The sequence below is a fragment of the Melanotaenia boesemani genome, chromosome 10, assembly GCF_017639745.1.
Source record: "Melanotaenia boesemani isolate fMelBoe1 chromosome 10, fMelBoe1.pri, whole genome shotgun sequence".
Taxonomy (NCBI): Eukaryota; Metazoa; Chordata; class Actinopteri; order Atheriniformes; family Melanotaeniidae; genus Melanotaenia; species Melanotaenia boesemani.
The window spans coordinates 35,131,788-35,157,703 of NC_055691.1; the positions used below are offsets into that span (position 1 = coordinate 35,131,788).

General features: G+C 40.3%; 1 protein-coding gene across 1 annotated transcript in view; it reads left to right on the forward strand.

The window, feature by feature from the left end:
* tmtc2b (transmembrane O-mannosyltransferase targeting cadherins 2b) overlaps window positions 1-25,916 on the forward strand; it is an 89,112-nt gene that overhangs the window by 35,462 nt on the left and 27,734 nt on the right. Inside the window, exons 2-5 of the mRNA XM_041997952.1 lie at window positions 1,188-1,764; window positions 22,073-22,919; window positions 24,698-24,812; window positions 25,250-25,335. Of these exons, the coding sequence (XP_041853886.1) occupies window positions 1,188-1,764; window positions 22,073-22,919; window positions 24,698-24,812; window positions 25,250-25,335 (1,625 nt within the window). The remainder of the gene's footprint in view (window positions 1-1,187; window positions 1,765-22,072; window positions 22,920-24,697; window positions 24,813-25,249; window positions 25,336-25,916) is intronic.

Below are 25,916 nucleotides of genomic sequence, written 5' to 3' on the forward strand. Positions count from 1 at the left end.
AATTGAGAGGTGGCAGTCATTCAGTGGTCCTTTGCCAAGATAAAGCGTTCTGCTTGAGAGCCTCTGAACAACTGTGGAAGCAGTGCATTACTCTTGAGTCAACTGTGTTTTGATTCAACTCACATTCAAGGTCGTTTTAACCACAAGTAAAAAAACAACAACTTTTTGTCACATTCTGCATGAGGACTCCACCTCAGCCCCACCTTTCCCAAACCTGTCTTGTTTTGAGCTAATTATGTGTGTAAATTGAGCCTGCTGTGAGGACACATTACAACCTGGTGCACATGGTTTGTTATCACTTGTCATGTATCATTTATCACATTTGCAATTACAACACCTCTGATCTGCTTTTGCAAGCGCCTTCTCTCTTGGGGGGCTCATTAAGCAAATCATCAACACAAACGTCTCAAAGAAAAGCAGCAGAGGTTCTTCGCTCTGTTGGAGTCCTGGTGGAACACAAGAACTAAAGACAGGAAGCAGTTTGCATCTATGTCAGGATGCCTGGAGAGACAAACAGTCCATCCTCTCACAGCCCCCTCGTTGACCCCTGCTGGCTGTCCCACCAGCCACTGGTTCACAGCTTGTGGCTGATGTAGCATTAGGTTAGGTCATGCAGGTTCATCCCTGATAAGTTATTCCGGTGCCCTCAATGATGGATATGGCTTTTGCTCCTTTTCCTTTTCTGAAAACTGTTGTTTTGATTATCAGAAGGCCTCTTTCTCTATAAACCAGCATTTTTGCTAGCAGTTCCGCCTTGCATGCTTGTATTTGTGGGTGTGGGGGAGCTGCTCTGGCTTAATCCCCTAACGCACAGCTGTTTAAGCTGCAGCTGCTAAGCTGCACAGAGCTTGAAGCTCTTATTTTCTGTATGTGAATGTCACATGACCAAGCTCTCAAGGTAAAGGTGCAGAGTTTCATTTTAAACTGTATTTTCTGCTTATTTACTGTTAAAGAATAGCTGTGGACCCTCTGAGAATGTGCTGCATGTTGGCAGTAAACAGACTGAACTAACACAGTTAAGCATTAGTCAAACACTGTGGAACAGTGAAGTGGTCCAGGTGATGGTAACTGAAATTAAAAACCATGCCAGCATTATTAAAATTTATTTAATCTTTTAACTTTCAGTAGCCTAAAAACACATTTTCCTAACCTTTCTGTTTTTTTTTGTTTGTTTGTTTGTTTTACAGCCGTGCAATCAAGACCAATCAGGACCTGCTTCCAGAGACCCCCTGGACAAACATCTTCTATGATGACTTCTGGGGCACTTTACTCACACACAGTGGCAGCCATAAGTCTTACAGACCCCTCTGCACCCTCTCTTTCCGCCTTAACCATGCAGTGGGTGGGCTGGAGCCTTGGGGTTACCACCTGGTTAATGTGGCCCTCCACGGCGCGGTGACCATCCTGTTTACATCTCTGGCTCGCCTGCTGCTCGGTGGAGGACTCTGGAGTCTGCTGGCCGGCCTGCTGTTTGCTTCTCACCCTATTCACACTGAGGCAGTGGCAGGTGTTGTTGGACGGGCTGATGAAGGTGCTGCCCTGTTCTTCTTGCTGTCCTTGCTATGTTACATTCACCACTGCAAGCTACGAGGCCATGCGGGGTCCGTGAGGCTTGCAGCCTGGTTCCTGAGCAGCTTGGCCTGCGCTGCTTGCAGCATGCTGTGGAAGGAGCTGGGAGTGACTGTCCTGGCTGTATCAGCGCTGTATGACGTCTGCGTTTTCCACAGGCTTAAACTGCGCCAGATCATCATGCTCCTCTATAAGGTAAAGAGTTTCTTCTTGTTTCCGTAATCTGGGGGAAAATATTGGAGAGTTAATGCATGTAAATGGTAAGGACATGGTTATGTATGTCTTGCTTCCTTGTAATCACAGATTAAGTTGAAAATACATGTCCCTGTGTGTGAACAGCTGTGTGATTCATGTCTGATTGTTGTAGTTCCCATAAGATTCAACAGAGAATGAGCAGAGAGCAAACAGAATGAACAAACAAAATCAAAGCTCCTGCAGTATAGATGCTTTCCAGCCACATTACAGCAAAAAATGTGCCTTTGGATGGGTAATGTGCAATGAAAATCATTTAAGTGTCATTGGGGATCAAATGAAAACATGACCATGAATCAAGCTTCCCTGTGTCCCCTCTGCACATGCAGAATGGTGGAAACTTTACTTTTCCATGCAACAAACATAGTTACCTTTTTAGAAATTGTGTTGGTGAATAATTAAGTTTATACTTCCTTATAGCCATGGCCACGTCTACACAAATGATGTACAACGACTACAATATAGCAATGTTTTCATATGGCTGTTTATTCAGTAGGATTAGGATAACGATAACTTGGTACAGAACACTAGAAGAATATTTCACAAACAACTATGACTCCTTGAAAGAAGAATCCAAACCCTGTGAAACCATCAGGTAGATTTATCAGACTGTGAAATGGTGACGTGCTGTTTTACTCTGCAGCTACACCTGCAGAAACATTCCTGTCATGGAAAAACCGTGAGTGCAGAGGGTGCAGGTTCGCTTATCTGCACAAAACTCACAATGAACAGTTGGCAAATAAACTTCTAAACAAGTCGGGTCTATTCTGGAAGAACGTTCATCTCTAATTTTTAATCTCTGATGTAGACTGATTTTATTTTGGGCTTGTGTTGTACTCTGTGGAGGACATTTATATACTTATTGAAGGAATTTGTAGAAACAGTCACCAAAATCTCTGGATTCTAAAACATGACATCAAAAGACAACTAAAAATCTATAATCGACACCCTGAGGGAAGCAAACTGGAGGTTCTGGCTTGACCCAGTCCTTTAACTGATTCATCAAGGGAAATCTTTGGACAGACCTCACAAAGGCAAAGCAGTTACAACAAACTAACCCTTTTCTGGAAGAGAAAAGCCTCTTAAACGAGAACTGAGAGTCTCAGCTGGTTAAAATGTCTCCATAAAGGAGCAAAGTGATGATGATGCACAAACCTTTACTTACTTTTCTTCCTTTACTATTTTACTCTACAATATATAAAATATAATCACATACTGACAAAACAAAGCAGATATAAGAATATTAATACCTTTTTAGGCCATAAGATAATGCAACACCAGAGGTAGAACAAAGCATCTGCATTTTCTGAAGAATTGAAGAGTTAACAGAACGATGGCCTTTTCAAGGCAATTAACCTTTCAGGAACCTTTTCTCCAAGAGCATCAGTCAGACCATTTTACTGTTTACTGTTTGTAATGTCCACACATCTCTACCCATCAATACTGCAGGAAGACGGATGCACAAACATGCCCAAAGAAAGTGAAAAAAAACATAAAACAAGAAATGCAATGGAGTGGTATGGATCAGGAAGAGCAGAAGCAAAACCCAAGAAAAGCAAAAGCAGAGGGAAATAAAGAGAAACCCTGAGCATATCTGTCCCTTCCCTTTTCCTGCTCAGTGTAGTGTGGTAATGAAGAGTGAAGGCCGCTGCTGCTTTCTTCACATCCTCTTGTGATTTAAGCTTCATCTGACTCCTCGTGTCCTCTGGAGAATGGCCCATCTATTGCTGCTGGAAGAAGAGCCTCCTAATGGCTTGTCAGGCACGGCTGGACTATCAGGAAACAGGGCCAAAGGGTTGAGGGAAATGATGCCTCAAAACTGACAGTTTTCAACTCTTTTGATTGAAAGTCCACACACCCTGCTGATCCAATTGTCTCTGGAAAAAAATGGACTGGCAGATAGTTACAGTTTGGCACAAAACAAAGTCTATGTTTTCTTTCATGGTCCGCCATGGTGGTTTGCTCCGTTGGCAAAACTCTCCTCTCTGGCAGATTTGTTGTGCTACTGCACAGCAAGTCCAGTGTAGCTTTGGAGTTCAGGAGCTTCTGCAGAAGTGCATTACAGAACGGATGTTTTTATTAAAATTTACAATAATTCAGAAATTATTTACAAAATAAGTAAAAGCAAAAAGCTGAATGAGATGAAACTTACAGATAATCCCTGAACTTGTTGACAGTGGAAAGCAGCACACTGAGTGGCATTCTCTTCCACTTCATGGGCCAGTTTTTTGCTGCATTGTGAGACTCCAACAGCTATTTGAATTGAAGGCGATGTTGTGATAAACTATGTAGAATCATGTAAATTATTAATAAAGTTGATTCTGAAAGAAAGCCCCTTTCACTCTGCTAACGCTGGTACGGCGTCTCTGGAAGCATCTTTGTTCAAATCTGTTCACCCTCTAATTAAACTAGTTTAGCTAAAGTGGAGATCAGCATGAATGAAGCTCTAAATCTGGTAAAATGTCTTTCCCACATTTCTGTTAAGGAAAAAACAAAGTTAAGAGATCACCCAGAATTGTTTTGGGCCACCTTCAAATCAATCAATCAGCTTTCATTGATGGCATTTCTCATACAAATAAATGCAGCACACTGCTTTACACAGAAAAAACAAAAACAGGAGAATAAAAGATTGTGTTCAGACACGTGCACACACATACAAACACACACATACATATTTAAGACCAATGGAATTACGTTAGTGGGGAAACGCCACCTCATCTCCACACTGGATAAAAAATTAGAGGAACACAATTAACATTAATGAGTAGAGAGAAGACCAAGTTATGAAAATATACATTACTACAGTCAGTAAATAGGACAGTAAAATATATAATGAAATATAAAAGAAGATAAGATTTTGTTTTTATTTTTTTCTTGTGACACGTGGCATTTATTTTAGTTATATATTTATTTTGAGCTATTTTTATGGTCAGACTTTTTTTCTCTGTAAAATAACACATTCAAGTGAGTCTCTGCTAAACCAGAAGAATTTTAAACAAAAATAAATAAACCTATTTAGACAGTTTGTCCAGATATGTGTGCTGACGACGACTCTTGGGAAATCTGGAATCAGTGGACGTTAACAACGAAAGGATTTTCTCTTTTGCGTTTCCGTGTCAGAACTTTGCTTGTTTTGCAAACGTAGCTTTTTTCATTTTTCCACATGAGAGAACTTAAACATTAAACAAAAGCAAATGCTTTTGTTTAATCTTTTTCCACATTTTATCCAGTAAATGTAGAATAAGAAACAAAAGAGAATTAAATGAATAGTCCACACCTGTCCAGCTAATCAATTTCCATCATCTCAATACAGATGAGCTAAAAAAAACAGACAACGAAACGTTTGAAATATCTGAACCGATCTCCCGGTTTGGATGTGAACACTCGTATTAAAGCAGAAGGAGCTGATTTAAGAAATTCTTTTATAGTACAAAATGTATTTATCTGCTTCTACATATGATGTTTTTCCTCCAGTACAGTGTACAGTGTTTTGGTGCCAAGCTAGGCTGTCTTAGTTGCACATAAAGACAAAAGAAAAGGAAAAAAAAACACATGTAAGAAGTTTTTAAATGACAAACAATGAGGCTGAATTGGAGCCCACTTATAAGACAAAGAAGGAACTGAGTGGGTTATTGTGCCCTTTTGGAAAACAGCTAAATGCTATGGGAGAAGTTAAAAAACAGCATTTTTTTAAGTGAGTTTGGCGTGCATGCCTTTTTTTTACTAGCATCCTGCTCTAGTTGACAACGGCCATTATGGTAGCGTGTCATTCAGTCCCACCACAGAGAGAGAGCTGTCATCATCACTGGGAACGTTCGTTCTTTTGGGATTTCTGTGTCTGTGAATGAAAGAGTGCTTTGTGATCACTTGTATATGTATGATTTCTGTGACCCAATCTGTTATCCAAATGGCAGAACGGTCTTCTACTGGAGCATACACACTACATTTGTCTCTTTGTCTCTGTGGGGGAGTCACTTTGAGTGATGGTATGCTAAGGGGAGTCGCTCCTCGGGGCAAACAAAGCTGCCTATGCATTAAATTGTATATGGTGTTAAAAATGATCACAGTGAGAATAAATACACTCCGCCCCCCCCAAACACACACCTTAAATTTAGATTTATCAGGTGCTGAGTCCCTGACCACTAACTCCCCCCAACAGTATTTATTAATGTCATGATAAGTGAAAACAAGGCATAGAGGCATAAAAACACAGTCAACCTGTCCCCTTTTTAATGTTTGAGAACATAAAACTCATCTTATAGTTGGAATAAAGCAGCCGGCTTGATGCACGGCTGACAAGCTGTAACGGGCCAGCACGATGTTTTATCATTCAGCTCTCCACTCAGCTCAAGTCGTTTCACATTTAACTCTGGAAATGGTGAAATGGGCCTGCTTATCTGATTGTGGCACACAGTCAGTTACAGTAGGTTTTATATCCTCTGCAAATCTTCCTTAGTGTGATGACAGCGTCTGGTGCAGGCAGTCGAGGCGGAAAGATGCCGTTCCTGCATGCAAAGTAGATGCAACAGGTAACGCACAGGCATTATTTTGACTGACAGCTCAGGTGTACAGATTTGCATTAAAGATAGTGGATCAGATACAGAAATAAGCCTAATAAATACCACATTTTCTTTTTTAGGGTTATCACGAAAACATAAAACAGTAGAAAAAAAGGCATCTTAAACCAGCTGAAATTGTAGATGTGGATGAATTTGTTTCATATTGTTAATATTAAATATTTAACATGTTTGGCAAATGTCTGACTTTGTTGGGATACATTAACTTTTCAGAATGAAAGAAGATTACAGAAACAATAGAACTCTAAGTGAATAAGCACATGTTGCTGTGAGTCAGAGTTTTTGGCTTCATCTGGCTGCATAGGGGAAAGTTTTATTAAGCGATCTGGTGGAAACCCTCGGATGCTCAAGAGACCCTTCTTCAAAACCAAGAGCTCACTTGAAAAATTAATCACCCATCAGATATTCTAAAGGTTTTCATACATTACAGAAACAATAAAAAAAGAAAGATAATACATGCATAAAGTACAGTTTAACTTATTCAGCCTAACAAATTTTACACCCCTTTCTAGAAACATCAGTCCCCCCTCTGCTTTGACTTTCTACATTCATTAGTCTGAATGTTTAGTGTTCAATCCACCAGCACCTACAGTGTTGATAACTACTCCCAAAACAAGCCTTCAGTTTACAGCATGTTCTAATTAGTTCTGTGCCGTCTTGAAAAGTGGAAAAAAACCCTGCCATTAAATTGTTTATTCAAGCTGACCTTTACAGTGCTGATATTCTCCAGTTGCTTTGCATGATTAAAGCCTTTACAGCCATGTGCTGCTATGTATTGAGGCACTGAGTTGATAGCATTCAAATGTAGCATAGTTGGCAGCGGTCCGTGTGTGGTGTAACCACAATTTATGTGGAAAAACTGGCTTTTTACGAGACTGTTTCCTGCACAGCGTTAGTTAATAGGCTCATTTTCAATAAGAGATAGTGAAATGCAATTTAGCTGAGGAAGGAATGCTATTTAATATGATCTGATGAAGTTTACCCCATAGTATATTGCAGTAAATTGTTTGCACATAGGACTCCTTCCTTGTTTGTTCGCTAATAAAATAAATGTTAAAACAGCAAAATTAGCCTAAACTCGGGCTCTATAAAAGCTAAATGACATTTTTTTGGCCATATTACTCTACTTAAACATCTTCACTGCTTTTTCCCTCTTGTATTGCCTCATATTTCTTTATTTTTAGTGCCCACTGTTTTCAATACTTTTTGTCCATGTTTGTAAGTAAAAAGAAGGTTTTCATGAGGTTTTTTTTAATCCATCTTCTAGAGAGAAGGCCCCTGAGGGGGGGACACTTCTTACATGACCATGGTGGGAATGGTCCTTTGAAAACACAATAGTGAAATCTGATGCTTTGAAATTGTAAACTGGATAAAGAAGATTTATCTCAGAGATGTCAAGTCAGTGCCTAACATCCATCAGTACCTCCTAAGGCCTGAAAACATCCTTAGAGAAACTCAAGACATTCCTCTGCCATCACGTTTGTTCTCATCCACCATCTGACAGCACAACTGGGAAATGATTTCCAAATCTGGGACAAGACCCAGCTGGGCCTTAGTGAATGTCAAACTTACACACTTTATCTTTTCTCACCTCCTGTTTTCTGTTCACACATCTCCTGTTAGTGCAAGGTCGCTGCTCAGAGGGGTGTGTATGCGTGTGTGTTTGAAGTGTACGTGAAGGGTGATGAAGCTGAGAGTTTACGTGGGCTGAGAGCTCAGGTGTTGTGGAGCTGGTGAGGCCAGCAAGACCTGACCTCAAGAATGTCAGAGATGGAGCTGATGGGAAGGGCAGATGTAGGATTGGGGGGGTCCCCGCAAACATGTGCTGTGCATGTTTACACAAACATATGCATGTGTGGGAGCTGTAGAGTCTGCATACAGAATGTGACACCCAAACATGCTGTGCATTAGATGAGGTAACGGGAAACCCAGCCGTCCTTATACATTCTTACCTGGGGCTCCACAGATGCTCCACCATGCTCTAATGGCTCCCGTCACCTCGTGATAGATTGAGCCTGGTGGGCTCAGCTAGTGCCCCCTGCCCTCACCCACCTGCCTCTCACATGGGGATACAGACCACTGCCTGTGGTGTGAATACAAACAGCAGTCAGAGTGGTGCATAATGCAAAAATACTCAAGTAGTAAGGTGTTACAGACAGATGCAGAAATATAAATGGCTGGACATTTGACAAAATGCATTATTCCACAGAATGTGTACTGATACCACTAGATGGTCATGTGACATTATCATGTGACAAAGCAATGAAATTTAAATGAAAACAACTTAATTAATCTCAGAGGAAATGTTAAAACATAGACATAAGAAAAACCTGTGTCTTAACAAACTAATCCTAAATCCTAGATGTTTTAGATGTGATTTTCTTCTCTGTCTAAAACCAGAGGACTAACTGGGTAATATGTGAAGTGCTTAATATTGCTTAACACCTGCAGAATGTGCAATATGAATTTAAAAAAGGGCAACAAGGCTCTTTAGTAGTTTTAAGAAGTTTGTTACACAAGGAAAGTTCAGAAACAAGCAATAAACATAATGATGTAATTGTCCCAACGCTGAGGTGCTGCGGTGCCTTCCATCCAATGACCAGCACATTTATCTTTAAAGATTATGATGCTTTTGAGTTAATGGCCTTAAAAGCTGCTTAAACATATTATATAATACATAATGGTTTTAATGTAAATTTTGATCCTGTTTTGGAGATTTAAAGATATTTAACAGCAGACCTATGTTGGTCTCCCTACACACACATCGCTGCCATGGCTTTTAACACCAGCTTTCGTACCTTTTGTTTTTTTAAAAACCAAAGATGGTGACTGTCAAACCAATCAAGTGAGGCTTTGAAACAAACTCATAGTTCATGTTTTCATGGCTTTATTTGTCTATTTTAATGCAGACGTAGAAGAAATTCTCTCAGCCAATAACCAGCATCTCTGACACTTAGCAAGAAAGCAAAGAAAACTATTTCATACTTAAAATATCAAACCAATCCACTCTAATGTAGTCTGAAAGTGTCTGTGAATTATTATTGTTCTTCTCAGCACATAAAAGGCAGCACACACTCCACACACAGAAGATTGAACAGGTCTTTCTGTGCCTGGATGTCTTTGCTTTGGGGTAAAAATGGGGCGAGTGATAAAAAGTGACTTGGACTGGGTTCACTTCAGCATACTGATCGTCAGGCATAAGTGAACCTGACAGGCATGTTTTGCAGCTCTGTGGCCCAACCTTTGCCTTCTCTGTCAATATGGAAACCAACAAAAGGAAAGCCAAAGCCTTGGAATAAAAGATGGAGATGAAAAGCTGCATCAGGCTTGTAATATCGCCACATTGTCCCTCGTTTCACTGCTTATTGAAACGCTCATTCTTTTTATAGCCTCTGATACTCAGTTGTGGCGTTATGTAAGACTTCGGTCCTGGAGAAGAAAGTCCCACCAGTGTCCTCCTCCGTCCTTGTAGGCATGCATGAGTTACTCTAACAGAGATGTGTATAGATCTGATGATTAGACTGTTTTCCTTTAGCTGACACGACTCAGCCAGAAGTATTACAGGTTGATAAAAACCAGAACGCTGGCTTGAAGTTGGGTTGATGTTGCTGTCAAGTAAACTTTTTTATTTGTTTGCTTTGTTCTGTTTTCGTTTTATTTCAAGCGTAATTCCTATTATTGGATCCTTTTGGGGGCAGTGGTAGCTTTGTGGTCACAGAGGTGGACTTGGGTCTGGAGAGCCTGGGTTCAAGTCCCCGGGCTGGCAACTAAGCTAAAGCCACTGTGGGCCCCTGAGCAACTGCTCCCTGAACGCTGGCATCTGGCAGCCCACTGCTCCTAGCAACTAGGATGGGTTAAGTGCAGAGAAAGAATTTCCCAGCTGGGATTAATAAAGTAGAATAAATGAAAAATAAAATAAAAAATAAAAATTAATGGATTCAGAAATTAAGTTTGCATGTTAGATCAGCAGGAACTGCATGACTTCCACCTACTACTTCTATAAGATGTGTAGGCATATAGAATCATTTCTAAATCTAATTTATTAATGTCAGTTATTGATATTTTAGCAGCTTTCTAGAAACTTGAGCTAATGCGTAATCAGACACGCAGTGAACAGCAAACTGCTGCCACAACTAAAACCTTTCTGATGCTAAATGGTCAGCCAGCCTGTATCTGCAAACACGGGGATTTATCTCTCCTGCTTCATCTCCTCATGTCCTCATGTTATATTCAAATGTTCCTGAAGGCAGAAAATGGTCCAATCTGTTAGCGGAATAGGTCCCATCAGATTCCCCTGATGCATTCTGCTACAAAGAAAACCACCACAGAATTTTTACATAAGGTCCTATCATCACTGCAGGTGTTCCCAACATAGAGGGAAATATCTGAAGCGAAGAAACGCCGCATTTGGAAAAAGGGACGAGGCACAAATGTGTTAGAAGGGTGATGTGGTGGGAGTGTTGATGAAGGGGGCAGCCAAGGGGCACAGCAGGGGGGAGACAGCCTGCTGTAGAGCATTCAGTGATGTGATGCTCCCTATGAGCACCAGAAACACCCTGCCTTATTTTAGACACAAGTAAACTAAACATCTTACACTAAACTGTTGCAGGAAAGTGGTCAGTTTTAGGTTCTTAAGTTAGATCACCTTTTTTCTAATGAGTGTCTTTTCTTGCTCTGCCAAGGATGGTTCATTATGTTCGATGGGGGTTTTAAGGTTTTTTCTTTTGTTTTGTTTGTTTGGCTGTTTTTTCTCAGGAAATCTCAGAAAAGTAAAAACATAAATGATTGAACCTGGGGTTAGATGGTTTATGAGTATGTTAGATAAAACTCTGATTTCCTGTTTCCATTCGTTGTTTGTGATCGATGAAAGACGCCTCAAAAGATTTAAGATTTGCTTTATTGTCATTTCACCTGAATGCTCACGAATACTCATTTTTTAAAGAGATTAAAGAAGCATAAATAAATATTAAAGAGATAAAACACAAAGAAAAAAGTCAATCACAGAAACAGTTAAGTTATAAATTATAAAAGGAAAAAAATCTTTGCCTGTTTTAATGCTTCTGAACACTAAGAGCAGTCGGTCAGTGCACATTCCCTATAAATACAGAGGCTATTTGCTACTCTGCTAAAAGCAAAGAAGCTTCTTATATAATGATTCAATAAAGTTTCTCTCTCTGATTTATGCAAAGAAAATAATCCCTGAACAGATCGGCCATCATTATACTTCTCCAAAAACATTATTTCTTTCATTTCTCAGCCTCCCCATGTCATTTCAGATCTGCTGTTGCTATCTCAGATTACATGCTCAACTAGTATTTAAAGCAAGTGATTGATGAGCATCCAGGGATCTCTTGTAATGCAACGGTTTCAGTATCCTTTCAGATCAAGCACAAGCACATCCAGCTGATTTTTGGACATTCAGACTCAGCCAAGCTTTGCTCCTTGGCTGTTTTCTCCATCCTTCTCACACACTATTCTTCTTTTTTCTTCATTCTTTCTTGTTTAGTTGCTGAGTTGCAGTTTTTTCCTTAAACAGTCAGTACTATTGACTGAAAGGGTCTGGCCTACGCCCAGTTCTGACTTCTCCACTGTGACACACTGGAGTGATTATCGCAGCGGTAAAGCAAAGCCACACGGGACAATCTACGAGCTGTAAACATGCATGCAAAGTTTGGAAAGACTCCTCCTCAAGTTGGGATATTTAAAAAGGAAATTTCACTTGTATTGAGTCTCTTGTTGGTTAAATCCCTTCACTTTGAGTTAATTTCTTGAAGCAACACGTTAACACAGCCCAGAGCATCATTTCTGGTTACACAGCTATAACTTTATCTTGTTGATGTTATTTATAGACAATGAAATTGGCAGGAAATCTAACTGAATAGATAAAAAAGGAATACTACAGGTGCCTCATTTCTGTGCCAGCACATCTGGGAATTCTTCTCCGAATCTTTACGCTCATTGGTAATCTCTGTGCTGCTGTTGTAGAGCTGAGTTAATTTTCCTTTGTGTGAGCTGAGGCCTGCATGCGGAGGCTTACAGAACGATGTTTGACATGCTCAGAATTCTCCCACAACACCCAACATTTCTCAGGTTTTCTGTTTGATCTCTGACAGCGTTCTTCTCTTTTCTGTAAATTATCATGTTTTCTTTCTTGATCATCCTCCCTCCATGGCTTTCCTTGATAAAGTATTTCTGCTGGAAAATACAAGTTTAATTGTTCTTGTGCTTTTTAGGTGAACGTTAGGTTTTTTATTTGAAATATCTACATTTTTATGGGCTTGCGCAACTGCTAAACCATCAGTTAAAATACGCTACAAGGCTCTGTAAAGCCATGTGGAGTTGAAGCTGATTAAAGATATTCTCAGTTTGCTTATCCTCCTTCTCCTTGTTGCATATTTCTCTCCACATTGTCTTTTTGTTTTCATTAAAAAAAAGCATAAACTCCACAGAATGTCTTTCATTCCCCGTAAAGAAATATTTAAGGTTTTGGCATTGGCTGTAAGTCATCATCTCACACCACAAGTCATCTTTATTCTGGACCTTTGCTGAGCTTCTCTCATGCTTGTTCCCAGCCAGTATAAACAGCAACAAATGTTATGGTGTCACTGGGATCTGGTGGTCAACGGTAACATGACACACCAGAGAGCTATTTTCAAAAAGAGGTTCAGGGAAGGAAAAATGCAATTGGAGCGATTTTCTGCAGCAGCGTCCCTCTGACAGTCCATCTGCTTAGCTTTGGATCTCAGCTCTGGCTTTGTTTCATCAATGCATGGGCTAGCCCACTGTGGGAGCTTACCGCCTCCGGAAACACAGCAGAACAACGGCTTTAATCTCCCAAATGCGTAGTAATGACTCTGAATCCATGCGTGTACAGGGCAAATTTAGCTTGGACACCATTGGCAACATATCACTGAAACAGTATTTGATTTTTTTCTATTTATTTTTTATTATCTTGGTAGTTTGGCTTTGCTCTGACCAAAAACTCATCCCTTTTCAGGCTTAAATCCACATTTTTTTCATAGCAAATTTGCACTCGTGGTCACACAGTCTCGTTGGCCTTCACAGTCCAAATAAATATGGGAAATGAAAGAGCAGAAATCAGGAACACTAGGTTTATTTTTCAAACCATTACTGTGGCTTCACTCAATAAATATCCTGTGAAATGTTAAGGGTTTGAGGTGACTTTGGTTTTCCATTGTCATTATATTCTTAACATTTGGCTTGTTAGAGCCATTTGTTTTTTGAGAATGTGGCTCTAGATTTCTCTGAGATATAATGAAGATAAATTTGGAGTTGTTTGGTGAATACTGATGTTTGACTTTGCCGTAAGCCGTGGGAGTCAGCAAAACCTCAGATCAACTATTTTCTTGCCACTTTGATTCAGTGAATTCAGTTTGTGGTGATGAAGTTCAGCTGCTACACCAGCTGCTTGCTGATGGTGGGAAGTTTTGCTGCTTTTGTTCACAGTTTATAAACTTAAGTTTGACTTAGAATTTGGCAAAATTGGCAAGGATTTTCCATGATTTGCACGATTATTTTTGTCAGGCTCTACTTAATCTGTCCCACCCACAACGTTTTACTCCTTAAATGCTCAACCAGACAGACATGCGCATCCTGAACACAGATGTCTCTTTTTCTTATGTCGTTTCTATAGATGTCTGATTGCAACAGATGACAGAATAAATGTGCTCCAATTATGGCACATATAGGAGGAAAGCCCCTTCTGACTACTTAATGAAGGTCATCTGGTTTAAGGATGAGAAGATGACGTCTGAAATGAGTGTTTTCAGAGTTTAAGTGAAGCAGAGAGGCGAGCTGGAACACTGAGTGAAGGTTTTGAAAGAAATGAATCCCATGTTGGTTCAGTGATTATGGTTAATAAAAGCTGACCAAGACAGCATGAGCTGGCATGTTCTACAACATCTTGGTTGGAAAGTTTCTCTCAGATTTATTTGCTTTCTTCGTGTACATTTAGATGTCAGTTCTGCTGTTTTCCACGGGGGGACTTTTGAGATGAGTCGTAGTTCAATATTAAAATTTTCTCCTTTCGCCTCCTTTGTGGTCTCATGTCTCCTTCACTTGAACTTAGGGATTATATGTATTTAATTCTTCCATTTGTAGTGTCTTTAAAAGTCTTTAAAACCCAGTTTTTAACTTCAGCAAATTCCTGCTCATAACTGCCTCTTTTTCAGGACTCTGCAGTTTTTGAGGTGGATCTTCGCTCATCGTTGTGCTCTGAGTAACCGCCAGCCAGTCAAGCTGACTCTGGAGGTTTTAAGATGGGTTCATACGGGTTAAAAGCTTTGATCATGAGCCGTTCGAGGAGGGTCCGCTTTGGGGTTTGACTCTGTGACCTCTCCCTTCATGTGGTCCTCCGCCCAGCAGTGGTTCCCTTGACTTTAGGTAAACGCTGCAAAGAAAGTAGAGCTGCACAATCATCTATTCTAAAATGTTGACAGTTTTCATTTACTTAACGTCTCGAAGGGATATAGTTAGATTAGCTGCAGCCTGTACATTCAGAAAATCCTGCAAAATTCAGTATGAAAAATGTGTTGAAACTCTTTCTGTCTTCTTCAATCTTACCTACTATCCGAGTACATTTTTAATATTTTGCTTTACATTACAAACTCACTCTGTAAGTTTTCTTGTAAAGCATTAGAAAAAAAATGTTGCCACCCTGTTTTTTTGCTAATATCAGCTGTTCGATTCCATGACACGACAAAAAATCTCAATACAAAAAGATAAAGCCACAAATTCTCACAAATTGTTATATAATCTATTTTTACAGGAGAAAAATTATATACAAATATGAAATATGTTCACATAGCGATTTAATTATAAAAATATTTACAAATAATTTCTTTTTTTTTCCTTAACTTGTCCTATCCAACATGGTGGCAGCAGAATGATGGTCTGGCTGCTATGTTTGTCAAGAGGAGCTTTATAGGTATAAGGCTCCTCTTGATTATTTTATTTTATTTTATTTTATTTTATTTTATTTTATTTTATTATTTTGAATTATGGAATTTATGTAATCTTGCTGGACCTGACCAGAGGCACCCCCACCCCCACCCAAAGGCACAGGCAGTCAGTCACACTGATGATCTTTAAGATCATCATTTTATTTGTCAGGGAGATGCAGTCCCTCCCACATGCTTAGGTCTATGTGACATATTTTATGTAACACGTAACAGAATTTCCAGTTTTTTCTTTTCTATTTGAAAAATAAATATAATAAAACAATTTGTAAGTATTTTCTCTTTTTTTTATTTGTCTTGTTAGCATGTCTGCGCACCCAGCTGTCCAAAGTTAGCCAAGCGTAGCATAAAGTCTGGAAACAAGTGCAAACAGTTTCTTCAGCTTGAATAAAATCTGCCTTGTCTTTAGCTATATAATATACATATAAACTGTTATAACTTAAGCTTTGTTGTCCAAATATTGAAAATAGTGAATGATTACAGTTTGTTTGCATATTGCTACACCATCCATGTGTTAGCATAGATAGCTGCTAGCTAGCCACTGACAGCACATGTGTTTTTGTTTGTTTACAGTTAAATGTTGTTTTCATTGTAATATTACATTTAGGGTAAAGTGACAAATATTTGCTAAATTTAGTAGATAAATTTGAAACACATTACACTTGAGAAATAGATTACATGTGTAGTCTGCTTTGTATACCACATGTATTTATACACAGTGAATAAAAAGTTTTCTGTTACACCCCGACTGCCTTTTACATGCATTTGAAACCCTCGAGGAACATCAGTGAATTCTGTCCACATAGCAAACCACCACAAATAATCCCATGGGAAACCCTGCCGAGAAAAGTGGGTGCATCTATAAAAGAGAACATTACCCACAGACGAGAAGGTACAACAATATCTAAGGTTGTATTAGAAAGTAAAAAACCTGGCCAAAGTGAAGTGGAAATCAGATTACTCTGGTCCGTGGCCCTAAAACCTGCAGGGTGACTCCAGGAACATTGTAGATCTCTGCTCAGAAAAGCACAGTCCTTGAAACAGTTGAGATATTGTGCAGAACTCTCAGGCTCCTGAGCCTCTGGTAGAGGACCCAAACTTGAAGGGCAACCCACATGGGGATGAGAGGGGAGTTTTATTTATTTATTTTTCTTTTAATGCAAGGCCTTAAGGGAGCATCACCATGAGGCATCTGCTGTAGCCTGCATGGGATGTGAACTAAGATTGCTTGTTAATTATTAAAGAATTATTCCTGAACATGCATCAAGCTACTGAAGTAAATATGTGAAAACAAAAAGCAACAGTTCACACATTCTCCAAAAGAGCAAGTTGTGAGACCCTATTCAGAAATTGCAGTTCTGAAGATGTTCCAGCTGCTGCTGATCCATATCACATCGTTAGAAAGTGAGTAATTAGGCTCTTATCTTGTTTTGCGTGCTAATAAACAGGTTTTACACCCAGTGGTTCTTTAGTGTCTCAGAGGATCACAGCAGCTGATAAGCTATCAGACAGATGGTGAATTTGTGGTTCAGGCATGATTAGTTGTTCCTGCAGTTCAGGAGCAAGGACACAAGGAGAGTTTATATCCATCCATCAAACCCGTGGAAAAGATTTATGCAGACTTCTGAGGGAATCTGGTGTGCTTACCAAATTAGAGCTTCTCGTGTGCGTCTGTATCTGAAGGCTTTGAAGGCGGTAATACTCAGTTATTGGTACCCTGAGCTCATTTTCGCTTCCATTACAAGTCTATCAGTGTAAGGCAGGATCTTGATGAAAGGCCTTCTGCAGACAATTGATTTCAGTAATGATGAAGAAGGGGGGATAGGTCAGACATACCACTTTTTCACAGGATTTTCTCCCAGGTGCTCGCTGGTGTGAGTCAGTCATGGTCTTGCACTTTGATGAGCTTGTTAGATGTGTTGGGTTGTGTTTTAGACATGGTACATGTATGATACGCACCAGCCGATAATATAAAAAAGCTCTCATCTACCTCAAACGCTTTCTTCAAATGAACTCAATTTCTCTTTCCTCAATTTTTCTGCAAACCTTCCCTTACAAAAAATAAATAAATAAAATAAAATAAAGCCATTCAGATAGTTTTCTTCTCACTCAAATTAACCAAACCAAAACGTAGAGGGAGAAAAAAGGCAGTCACAGGGACTAACAGTGTTCCCTTAATTGGCCTGTTTTGCATTTTATCTCCAAGGATATTTAATGCACATGCCTGCCTTATAAAGCCCTAATTGTTTCAGCTCAGAGCTGATTGTGCCTGAAACACAAAAGAGAAGGAAAAAACACTGCCCTCATGCCTCCTACCAGGTTGTGCTAAACCACTTATTTCAGACTAAACTGGATTATTGACAAAAGACACAAAGCTGGAAGGCTTGTGTTTTCCTGCATAATAGGTTTGCTGCACCCGCGGAGCTATTGGCCGGCTGCTAAATGAACTTATGCCTTTGAATTGTAGACATTTTAGCTGTAGGCCTGCTGTGGAAGATTCACATGTTTGTTTATTCAAGAGATGAGAGACATGAGGCTTGTGTTGTCCCTCTGCAATATATCCCCCCCAAGCACATTTCTGGAACATTTCCTGTTTGCTTTTGGCCCATTTTTTTCTGCCTTCACTTTCATTTCCATTTGAAATTCAGCTTTTTGATGATGTGAGATGTGAGTGGGAGCATTGAAGTTACAAATATCTACTGGAGTGAAATCAAAAGGTAGATTTATGTTTTTCAGTGCTGCCCTAAGACTTTGTCCTGCAAAGAAAAATGGAAATGTGCAAGTGCAGCAGAAGAATGTAAATGAACCCCCCCCCCAGGCCGCAGCATTGACATATGGAGGTGTTTAAGGTGGCGGTGTACAAGCGTGTGCTGAGTCTGGGAAGAGTCAAGATGACATATCTGTTTGTCACAGTGCCAGGTATGAATGAGTATGTTTGGGAGCAGTTCCAGAGCAGCACCAGTAGCAGCACTTTCAGCTTCTTAGAGGTGTATATACACATAAATGAAACACACATGCCAAGCCTTTGCCCTTTACACAGTGTTGTCTTCAGAGCAGGAGCAAAATTGGTTTGCAGAATCAAAGGTACAGCATAAATGAGTCATAAACTACAGAGAGGAGGTCAGGGTGTTGTCTGGTTTGGAGCTTGGTAATCGGCCCTGCTCATTTAACATCATGTTTTAAGTGAAAGTAGAAAAAAACTTGTCTTTTGGTCTCTTCTGCAGAGTATTATAAGCTAGCACTGAAGTGATGTGTTTTAAGCTTTTGTTTGGACTAGGCTGTTGTCTTGAGAGCCTGTTGAAGATCCTTGTAAATCTGACTTGGATCTCCCCGGAGCAGGGGCTGAGGAGTATTAACACCACTCCCTAAGCCCCTCTTTAGCAAAGTCTGTACATAAAACAGGGCCTCACAGACAACTTCGGTCCATCTCACCTCTTTGTAGAAGCTCGGCTCACCCACTTAGTTTGAAAAGTAGCTGCAGGGCTTCTCTGATCCCAGCCAATGATCGAAGGTGTAGATTAAAACCTGGGAAAAATCTGAAGATGATCTGCATTTATTCATCCTTCCCTCAAGTTGGTTTAAAGTTCAGCTGACAGCTTTTAAATTTGAGCTGGTTAAACTGGTCATTTTAAAGAACTGGTTTTAAATGCTACTAATATCTCATCCCTACATAGCTGCTTTTTGTCAGATGTTCAGTTTCAGTCGTGCATATTAATGGTTTCTACACACATGACATATATTTGTTTATGATCCTAATATATGAGTTCATGTTTGATCATTTATAAACAGCATCATTGGAATATTGGTAATTAGACTGAAGGCAACTTGGCTGCAAAAAGTTTGACATTTTCAGACTTCTTGCAAAAGATTCCTACAGCCCTCATGTTGGTGCATTAAATAATAAAGTACAATGCAGCTATGAGGCAAAGAAAAACAGCTCTCTGTTGACTCAGCAGGTCCCTAATTAACACATTATATCTCATTTGTTTAATCTGTACAAAAACCAACATAAACAGAACTTTGTGTTGTAGTCTTCCTGTGCTAAAGCTGAATGCTTACTGGCTGCTAGCTCCACGTTACACGAGAGGGATATTTAATTCTGGGCAAGTGTACAGACAAAATATTTTTCAGCACACGAGATAGATCTGTTTCTTCTTCTTGCAGATGTGTTTATTTTGTTATGTGCACACCTCTCTGGTTTCTACAAAGAGCAGGGACATAGATGCTGCATTCCTCTGTCTCTTATTAAAATGATGCAGAGGTTCAGGGTTACATCGTGCAGGCAGCAAAGTTTCTGTTCTTCTTTTTTCAGTTCGATAAGCTTTCACAGGCAGATGTTAGTACTTGACATCTCAGCATCGAGATCATTGCTGTTCCTTGGCATAAACCTCATGGTTTTGTGTTATGGTGGTTAGCTGTGCACTTGTGTTCACTGTGGTTGACACACATCCCTGAACAGTACCGTTATCATAAACTCTGAGGTGCCGTTTAACAGCATCTACTGATAATAACTTTTCATATTCTTTAGTATCTTCAGCCTAATATTTCACCCTGGGTTTCCAGAGGGATCATGCCTGAACCCCTTCCTGCCTTTGCTCAGATTAATGAGAAATAGTGATCTGGATTGAAACGTTGACCTTTTGTTGCCAGGCGACTGAACAACTTCCTCAGCCATGGCGTGTTCTGGCTCTTCCCCTGGAGATACTAAATCATTGCAGGTCATTGTCAGATCTCTCCAGGGTGGTGACAGACCTGACCTTTTATCCTTTCTTGTAAAATTTCCACACCGGTATTGATATACAGGATATGGCACTTCAGTCATTTTTTGCTACAGAAGCAGATGCAATGAGGCATTCTTTTAATGGTCTTGTTGCGGCATTTGTGGCCTGATTTCCCCATCAGGCAGCAAATCTTGGCTTTAACAGTAATAATTAGGAGTTGCCAGCTGTCCCCAGAGGTTAATGTCTGTCTTTATAGATACAGTCTGTGAATGACAGCAGACATGCGAGCCAATCAATAGCACAGCCCAAAGCAGTGGTGCAGTTATGTTCATGATGAGACACAGTTCTGCCCTTTGGCACATCTTCTGGGATTAATGTCATGTGACATTAGACTGTGTTGCCTTGTTTGTTTGTTTTTTCATTTAAATGACAAGATGACAGAAAACATCTAGAAATTTGATGCCTGGAAATATTGATTCTGTATTGTTTTCTTTCTATATTCCGTTTTTGATATATTTGTTCTGCACCACTGAAGATAATACTGGACGACCCGAGTGGACACTGTTATGCATGTTTTGCTGCTATTTTTTATGTTAGATTTACAACATAAACACGTTATAGAAGCTCATTTAGTCCTAACACTGGAGCAGGTGTGTGGGGAAATAAATCCCATCATTTATCAATGCTTCGCTGATAAATGATCAAAAACACTATACATGCTTTATAGAAATTTTCCAAACAACATTTGGGAAAGTGTTTAAATATTGAGTCTATAATATAATGAATGATGATCATAAAGCTGTGTTTGTTTTGCTACGTCTATGCAGGCCATGAGGTTTAGAGGGAAAATGTTTGTACAGAAAGCTCTGCTAGGTCACCTTTAATTTAAACAATCAATGAATTGATTCAGTTTTCATTTTCTTTTTTTCTTTTTTTTAAGAAAGTATCCCAAAATTTTTCAGCACAGCAAGATTTTTTTGTACTTTACATTTCATTACAAGACATTATAAGGTGCTTTACATAAAACATTAAATACATTACAGCAAGGTCAGAAAAAGCATTAAAAAGTCCATAAAAGAATATAAAGAGAAACAAAATCATGTTAAGACACTGCAAAAAAAAGAAAGAAATCATGTAAAATAATTAAATTAAAACTATTAAAAGCAAGCAACAGTCTAGATAAGTTAAGACTGAATGACAGCAGACAGGCGAGGCAATCGCAGCAACAAAGTGCTGAGGCACTAAGGCACTTAGGTAGAGGCGGGGCTACAGCACAGAGGCAGAGCTAAAGGTGGAGTTGAGGCATGTAGATTTTATGCACAGAAACATGAGAAAATGTTTTGACTTGGATTTAAAAGTGTCTCCGTTTGGTGAAAGTTTAATCTCCACTGGCAGTTTCTTCCACTTTTTCGCAGCATAACAGCTAAATGCTGCTTCTCCATGTTTAGTCTGGACTCTGGTCTCTGGTCTGGACCCTGGTCTCTGGTCTGGACCCTGGTCAGAACTAGCTGACCTGAGTCCTTGGATCTCAGAGCCCTGCTAGTTTTATACTCCAGATGCATTCTGGATGAGCTGCAGATGTTTCTTTTTAGAAGTCCTGTTACAGACAGTTACCGTAATCCTGTAAGGGTTAACCCTAACCCAGTCTACTAGAGATGAGTTTCTCCTGGTCTTTCTGGGAGACAAAACTTATCATTTGGTTTTGTGTGTGTGTGTGTGTGTGTTTTGTTTTTAAAGAAGCAGGTGGACTTAAACTGACTTGTCCCAGTTGTAAGTTTCCAGAAAAGTTTGCAGCAACCAGATCGTAACTTTTTCTCATTAACTGCTCATTTAGTTTCTGATATTATTATTTATGCAGCTGTAGTTTAATGTTTGGGCCACAAAATGATGTAAGACCTGACAATCACCTGTATGAATCAATGGAAATGTGCAGGTTTGACAGAATCTTTGCTCCTGTGTTTTATTTGCCTTGCAGAGAAAGAACATCCAGCTGCTGCTGAACGTGTTTCTGCTGGCGGCGTGGGGAGTCATCTTACTGGCCTGCCGCTTCTACTGGATGGGCAACAAACCCCCAAACTTCTCCAACTCCGACAACCCAGCGGCTGACTCCTCCTCAGTCCTCACCAGGACGCTAACCTTTTTCTACCTACCTGCCATCAACTTTTGGCTCCTCCTCTGCCCAGATAGACTCAGTTTTGATTGGTCAATGGATGCCTTGCCTTTAATCAGGACATTTTCTGACTGGAGGAACTTTCACACTGTTCTCTTCTACCTTGGGTTGCTATTGCTCACATGGTTTGGTCTGTGGACACATCACACAGTCAGGAGCAAGGACACTAACGGAAAAGCTCATATTTGTGTTAACGGTAGAAATGGGAACAGTAATGGACACAGTAACCACTGTAGCAACCATGAAAATGTGAGCAACTCTCACATGGATTCTTACCTTAATTTCCCACAAAACGGTACCAAAAAGCACTGTGAGATCTGGACTCCACTGCCTACCACTGAACATGTTGTGGTGTTCTCCCTCGGCCTTTTGGCCATCCCTTTTCTACCTGCCACAAACTTGTTTTTCTATGTGGGATTTGTGATAGCAGAGCGAGTACTGTACATCCCAAGCATGGGCTTTTGCCTGCTGGTAGCCGTGGGGCTCAGGTCCCTGTGCATCCGACTGCAACGCAGGTCCTCCAGGACAGCATTGTTGTGCTGTAGTGCAGCCCTGGTCCTATTTTTCAGTGTGAAAACCGTTTTGAGGAACCAGGACTGGAAGAATGAAGAGATGCTCTACAGGTCAGGGATTTATGTCAATCCTGCTAAAGGTAAGAGCAAGTCTCTAGATTTGGAATTTGTTGAATCTACAGCCTTCCTAAAACCACTACAATTCCAAAAGAATATGACAGGGTTGCAAGACTTGGTACCACTTTTCTTTGTTTTCCATACCCAGCATGCAGTGTTTAATGACACCACATGCCCTGTTTCATTTGCAAGGGCACCTTCTCCCGTCTCTGATTGGCACTTTCACTGTGAGATCAAATATTCAAAAGCATTCACATTCAAGGTCATCACACAGATTCCCGTCCAAGGGAAGGTTCGCCAAGCTGCTGAGACAAGAAACAGGGAAGGGGCCTCACAAAGCAACAGAAGGACACATTGAGTTTAGCTAATTTCCCTTTCAGATTCTGTGGCGAAGCTGAGGCGTGACAGCTGTTTGTTTTGGCAGGCCAACACAGTGGAAGCAATGTCCCCACCTCACATTCAATACAGCTAATATGAGATTTGAAAAGAGCACAACTTTAGATGCACACGCTCGCTGGAGTGTCAGATCTGGGGAAATTTTTCAAGATGCAAAACAACTTTCTAATATAAAATCTCATACAGTAAATGCACCATTGAATGAAAGAAGCTTGAATTCTAGAGCTTCTCTTTGTTGTTGAAACTGTTATTTTTATTATGTAAAACATTTTGTGCTGCTATTGCACATGAAAAGTGCTTTATAAATAAAGTTCGATTTAATGTGAATATTATAATGAGGTTCTATAGACTCAGGTTCAAAAACACGTTGCTCAAAGCCAGACTTCATACTTTTGTTCTGTAAACACCTCTCAACAAAAGAACCATGCACCAGGATTGTATCTACTTTTCAAATGTGATAAGTTAGGATGCAGAAGCTAATGCACCATAAATGCATCTCAAAGCCTGAGCATCTGTCATACTTCTACTACCACTACTACTTTACATCCAATGAATTTGTTTTTTTAGTTTCCTCTGAATATACTTTCCCGCTCACTGTATCAGCACAGGCATGTAGGAATGGGGCGGCAGTGGCTCAGGCGGTAGAGCAGGTCGTCCAATGATCGGAAGGTCGGCGGTTCGATTCCCGCTCCCGCAGTCATCTGTCGTTGTGTCCTTGGGCAAGACACTTAACCCTCCTTGCCTCCAGTGTTGGCATCGCTGGTGTATGAATGTGTGGATGAATGTTCGGTGATGGTCGGAGAGGCCGTAGGCGCAGACTGGCAGCCACGTTTCCGTCAGCTTGCCCCAGGGCAGCTGTGGCTACACACGTAGTTTACCATCACCAGGTATGAGTGAGGAGTGGATGAATAATGGATTCACACAATGTAAAGCGCTTTGGGTGCCTTGAAAAGCGCTATATAAATCTAATCCATTATTATTATTATTATTATAAAAGCTCCCAGCAACCTTACATCATCTGTCCCTTACTGCACTGTGCCGTTAAACACTAACTCCTTTAGCTCTTCAGTGGCACAGTGGTGGTCTTCTTTTTAAGCACAATCTCACAGGAAACACTGGTGGTTATGCATAAAGCTCCCCTGTTGCGCCGTCTCTCTGTCTTACAATACCAGCTGTAGCAGAACTGCATCCTCTTTAGAGGTTAACAGTACTGAACCCAAGTCAGCGTGAGGCCGTGAGTAACAAAAGACAATTATTACCCAGTCCAGAAATGTTCCGTCCTGCTGCTATAATTCACAAGCTTTTTAAGCGTCTGAAACAGAACGATGTGATTAAAGGTGGTTGCCATAATTCTTTTCTACTTATTTTATTGTTTGGTCATCCTTTTCCTCTTCTGACCTCTCAGCGTGGGGAAACCTTGGAAATGTGTTGAAAAGCCAGGGAGAGATGGAGAAAGCCGAACAGGCTTACAGAAACGCGCTCTACTACCGCAGCAACATGGCTGACATGCTGTATAACCTGTGAGTTCACTCTTTTCTATCATATCTCTGTACTCTTTGATTTTTTCTTTATTATAAGGTTAGTTTGCATCTGATTTTGTTATTTATGTCAGCTTCTATTTAGACGTTTCAGGTTTTTAGTAATGTGCATGGCCAGTCGGACACTCCCACACATTGATCAGAACTGGCCTCTCAGAGGAAGTGGACTCTTGTCTTCTATTCCCCAGAGTGTCGTCAGCCTGACAGCAGTATTAATGATGCAGTTTCAGTCTAAGAGAAAAACACGAAACATCAGCCAACACCAACAGCCTGTTCATATGTCGGGTTTAGAAAATCTTGCTCCCACTTTTATCAGCTGCCTGTGTTCTTGTGTGATCCCAACAAAGGCTTTTAACTTCTAACGCCTCTTCTTTTGAGCTCCAAACTGCCACAACTGCCATTCTTTTTGTTTCCTCCAGAGGTCTGCTGCTACAGGAGAGCAACAAGTTTTCAGAGGCGCTCCACTACTATAAGTTGGCCATTGGGAGTCGGCCAACTCTGGCTTGTAAGTACAGCTTTTCTTTTTTATTGACAATCTCCAGCTCTTGTGGTTATGGCTGTGCTGTGTCCAGGCAACAGTGAACAAAGGCTGTGGTTATGTGAAGGGAAAGAAATGGATCGCAAAGGGCAGCGGGTATACTACGGCTGAATTAAACTTTCAAGCACAGCTGTGTGACTGACTTCTAAAGCCCAGTTATGTCAACAGATCAAGCAGATGCACAATGTCATTCACTTTGAATTCAGACCACATTTATTTCATTCCCCCTACATTCACTATATTTACTTCTTTCTTTCACTTTTTGGTGTGTCTCACTCTTTGTTTCTCCCTTGGCATGATGTCCTCATTGTTATGCCTCTCTGCATCCTGACTGACATTGCAGTGCTGTTGCAACAGTCTTTAGATGGTGCGTGGGCTTATCAGTCTGATATATGATGCATATCATTTCTGGTGAGGCTTGCAGATGGAGATCACCACTTCATGTTTGTGGTGCTTTGCTTACATGTCTTAAATTAGCTAGCTGTGTGTAAGATCTTATTAAGCCCCTTATTTGGCTTTAAATTGTGTTTAATCTCTATGTTATGTTG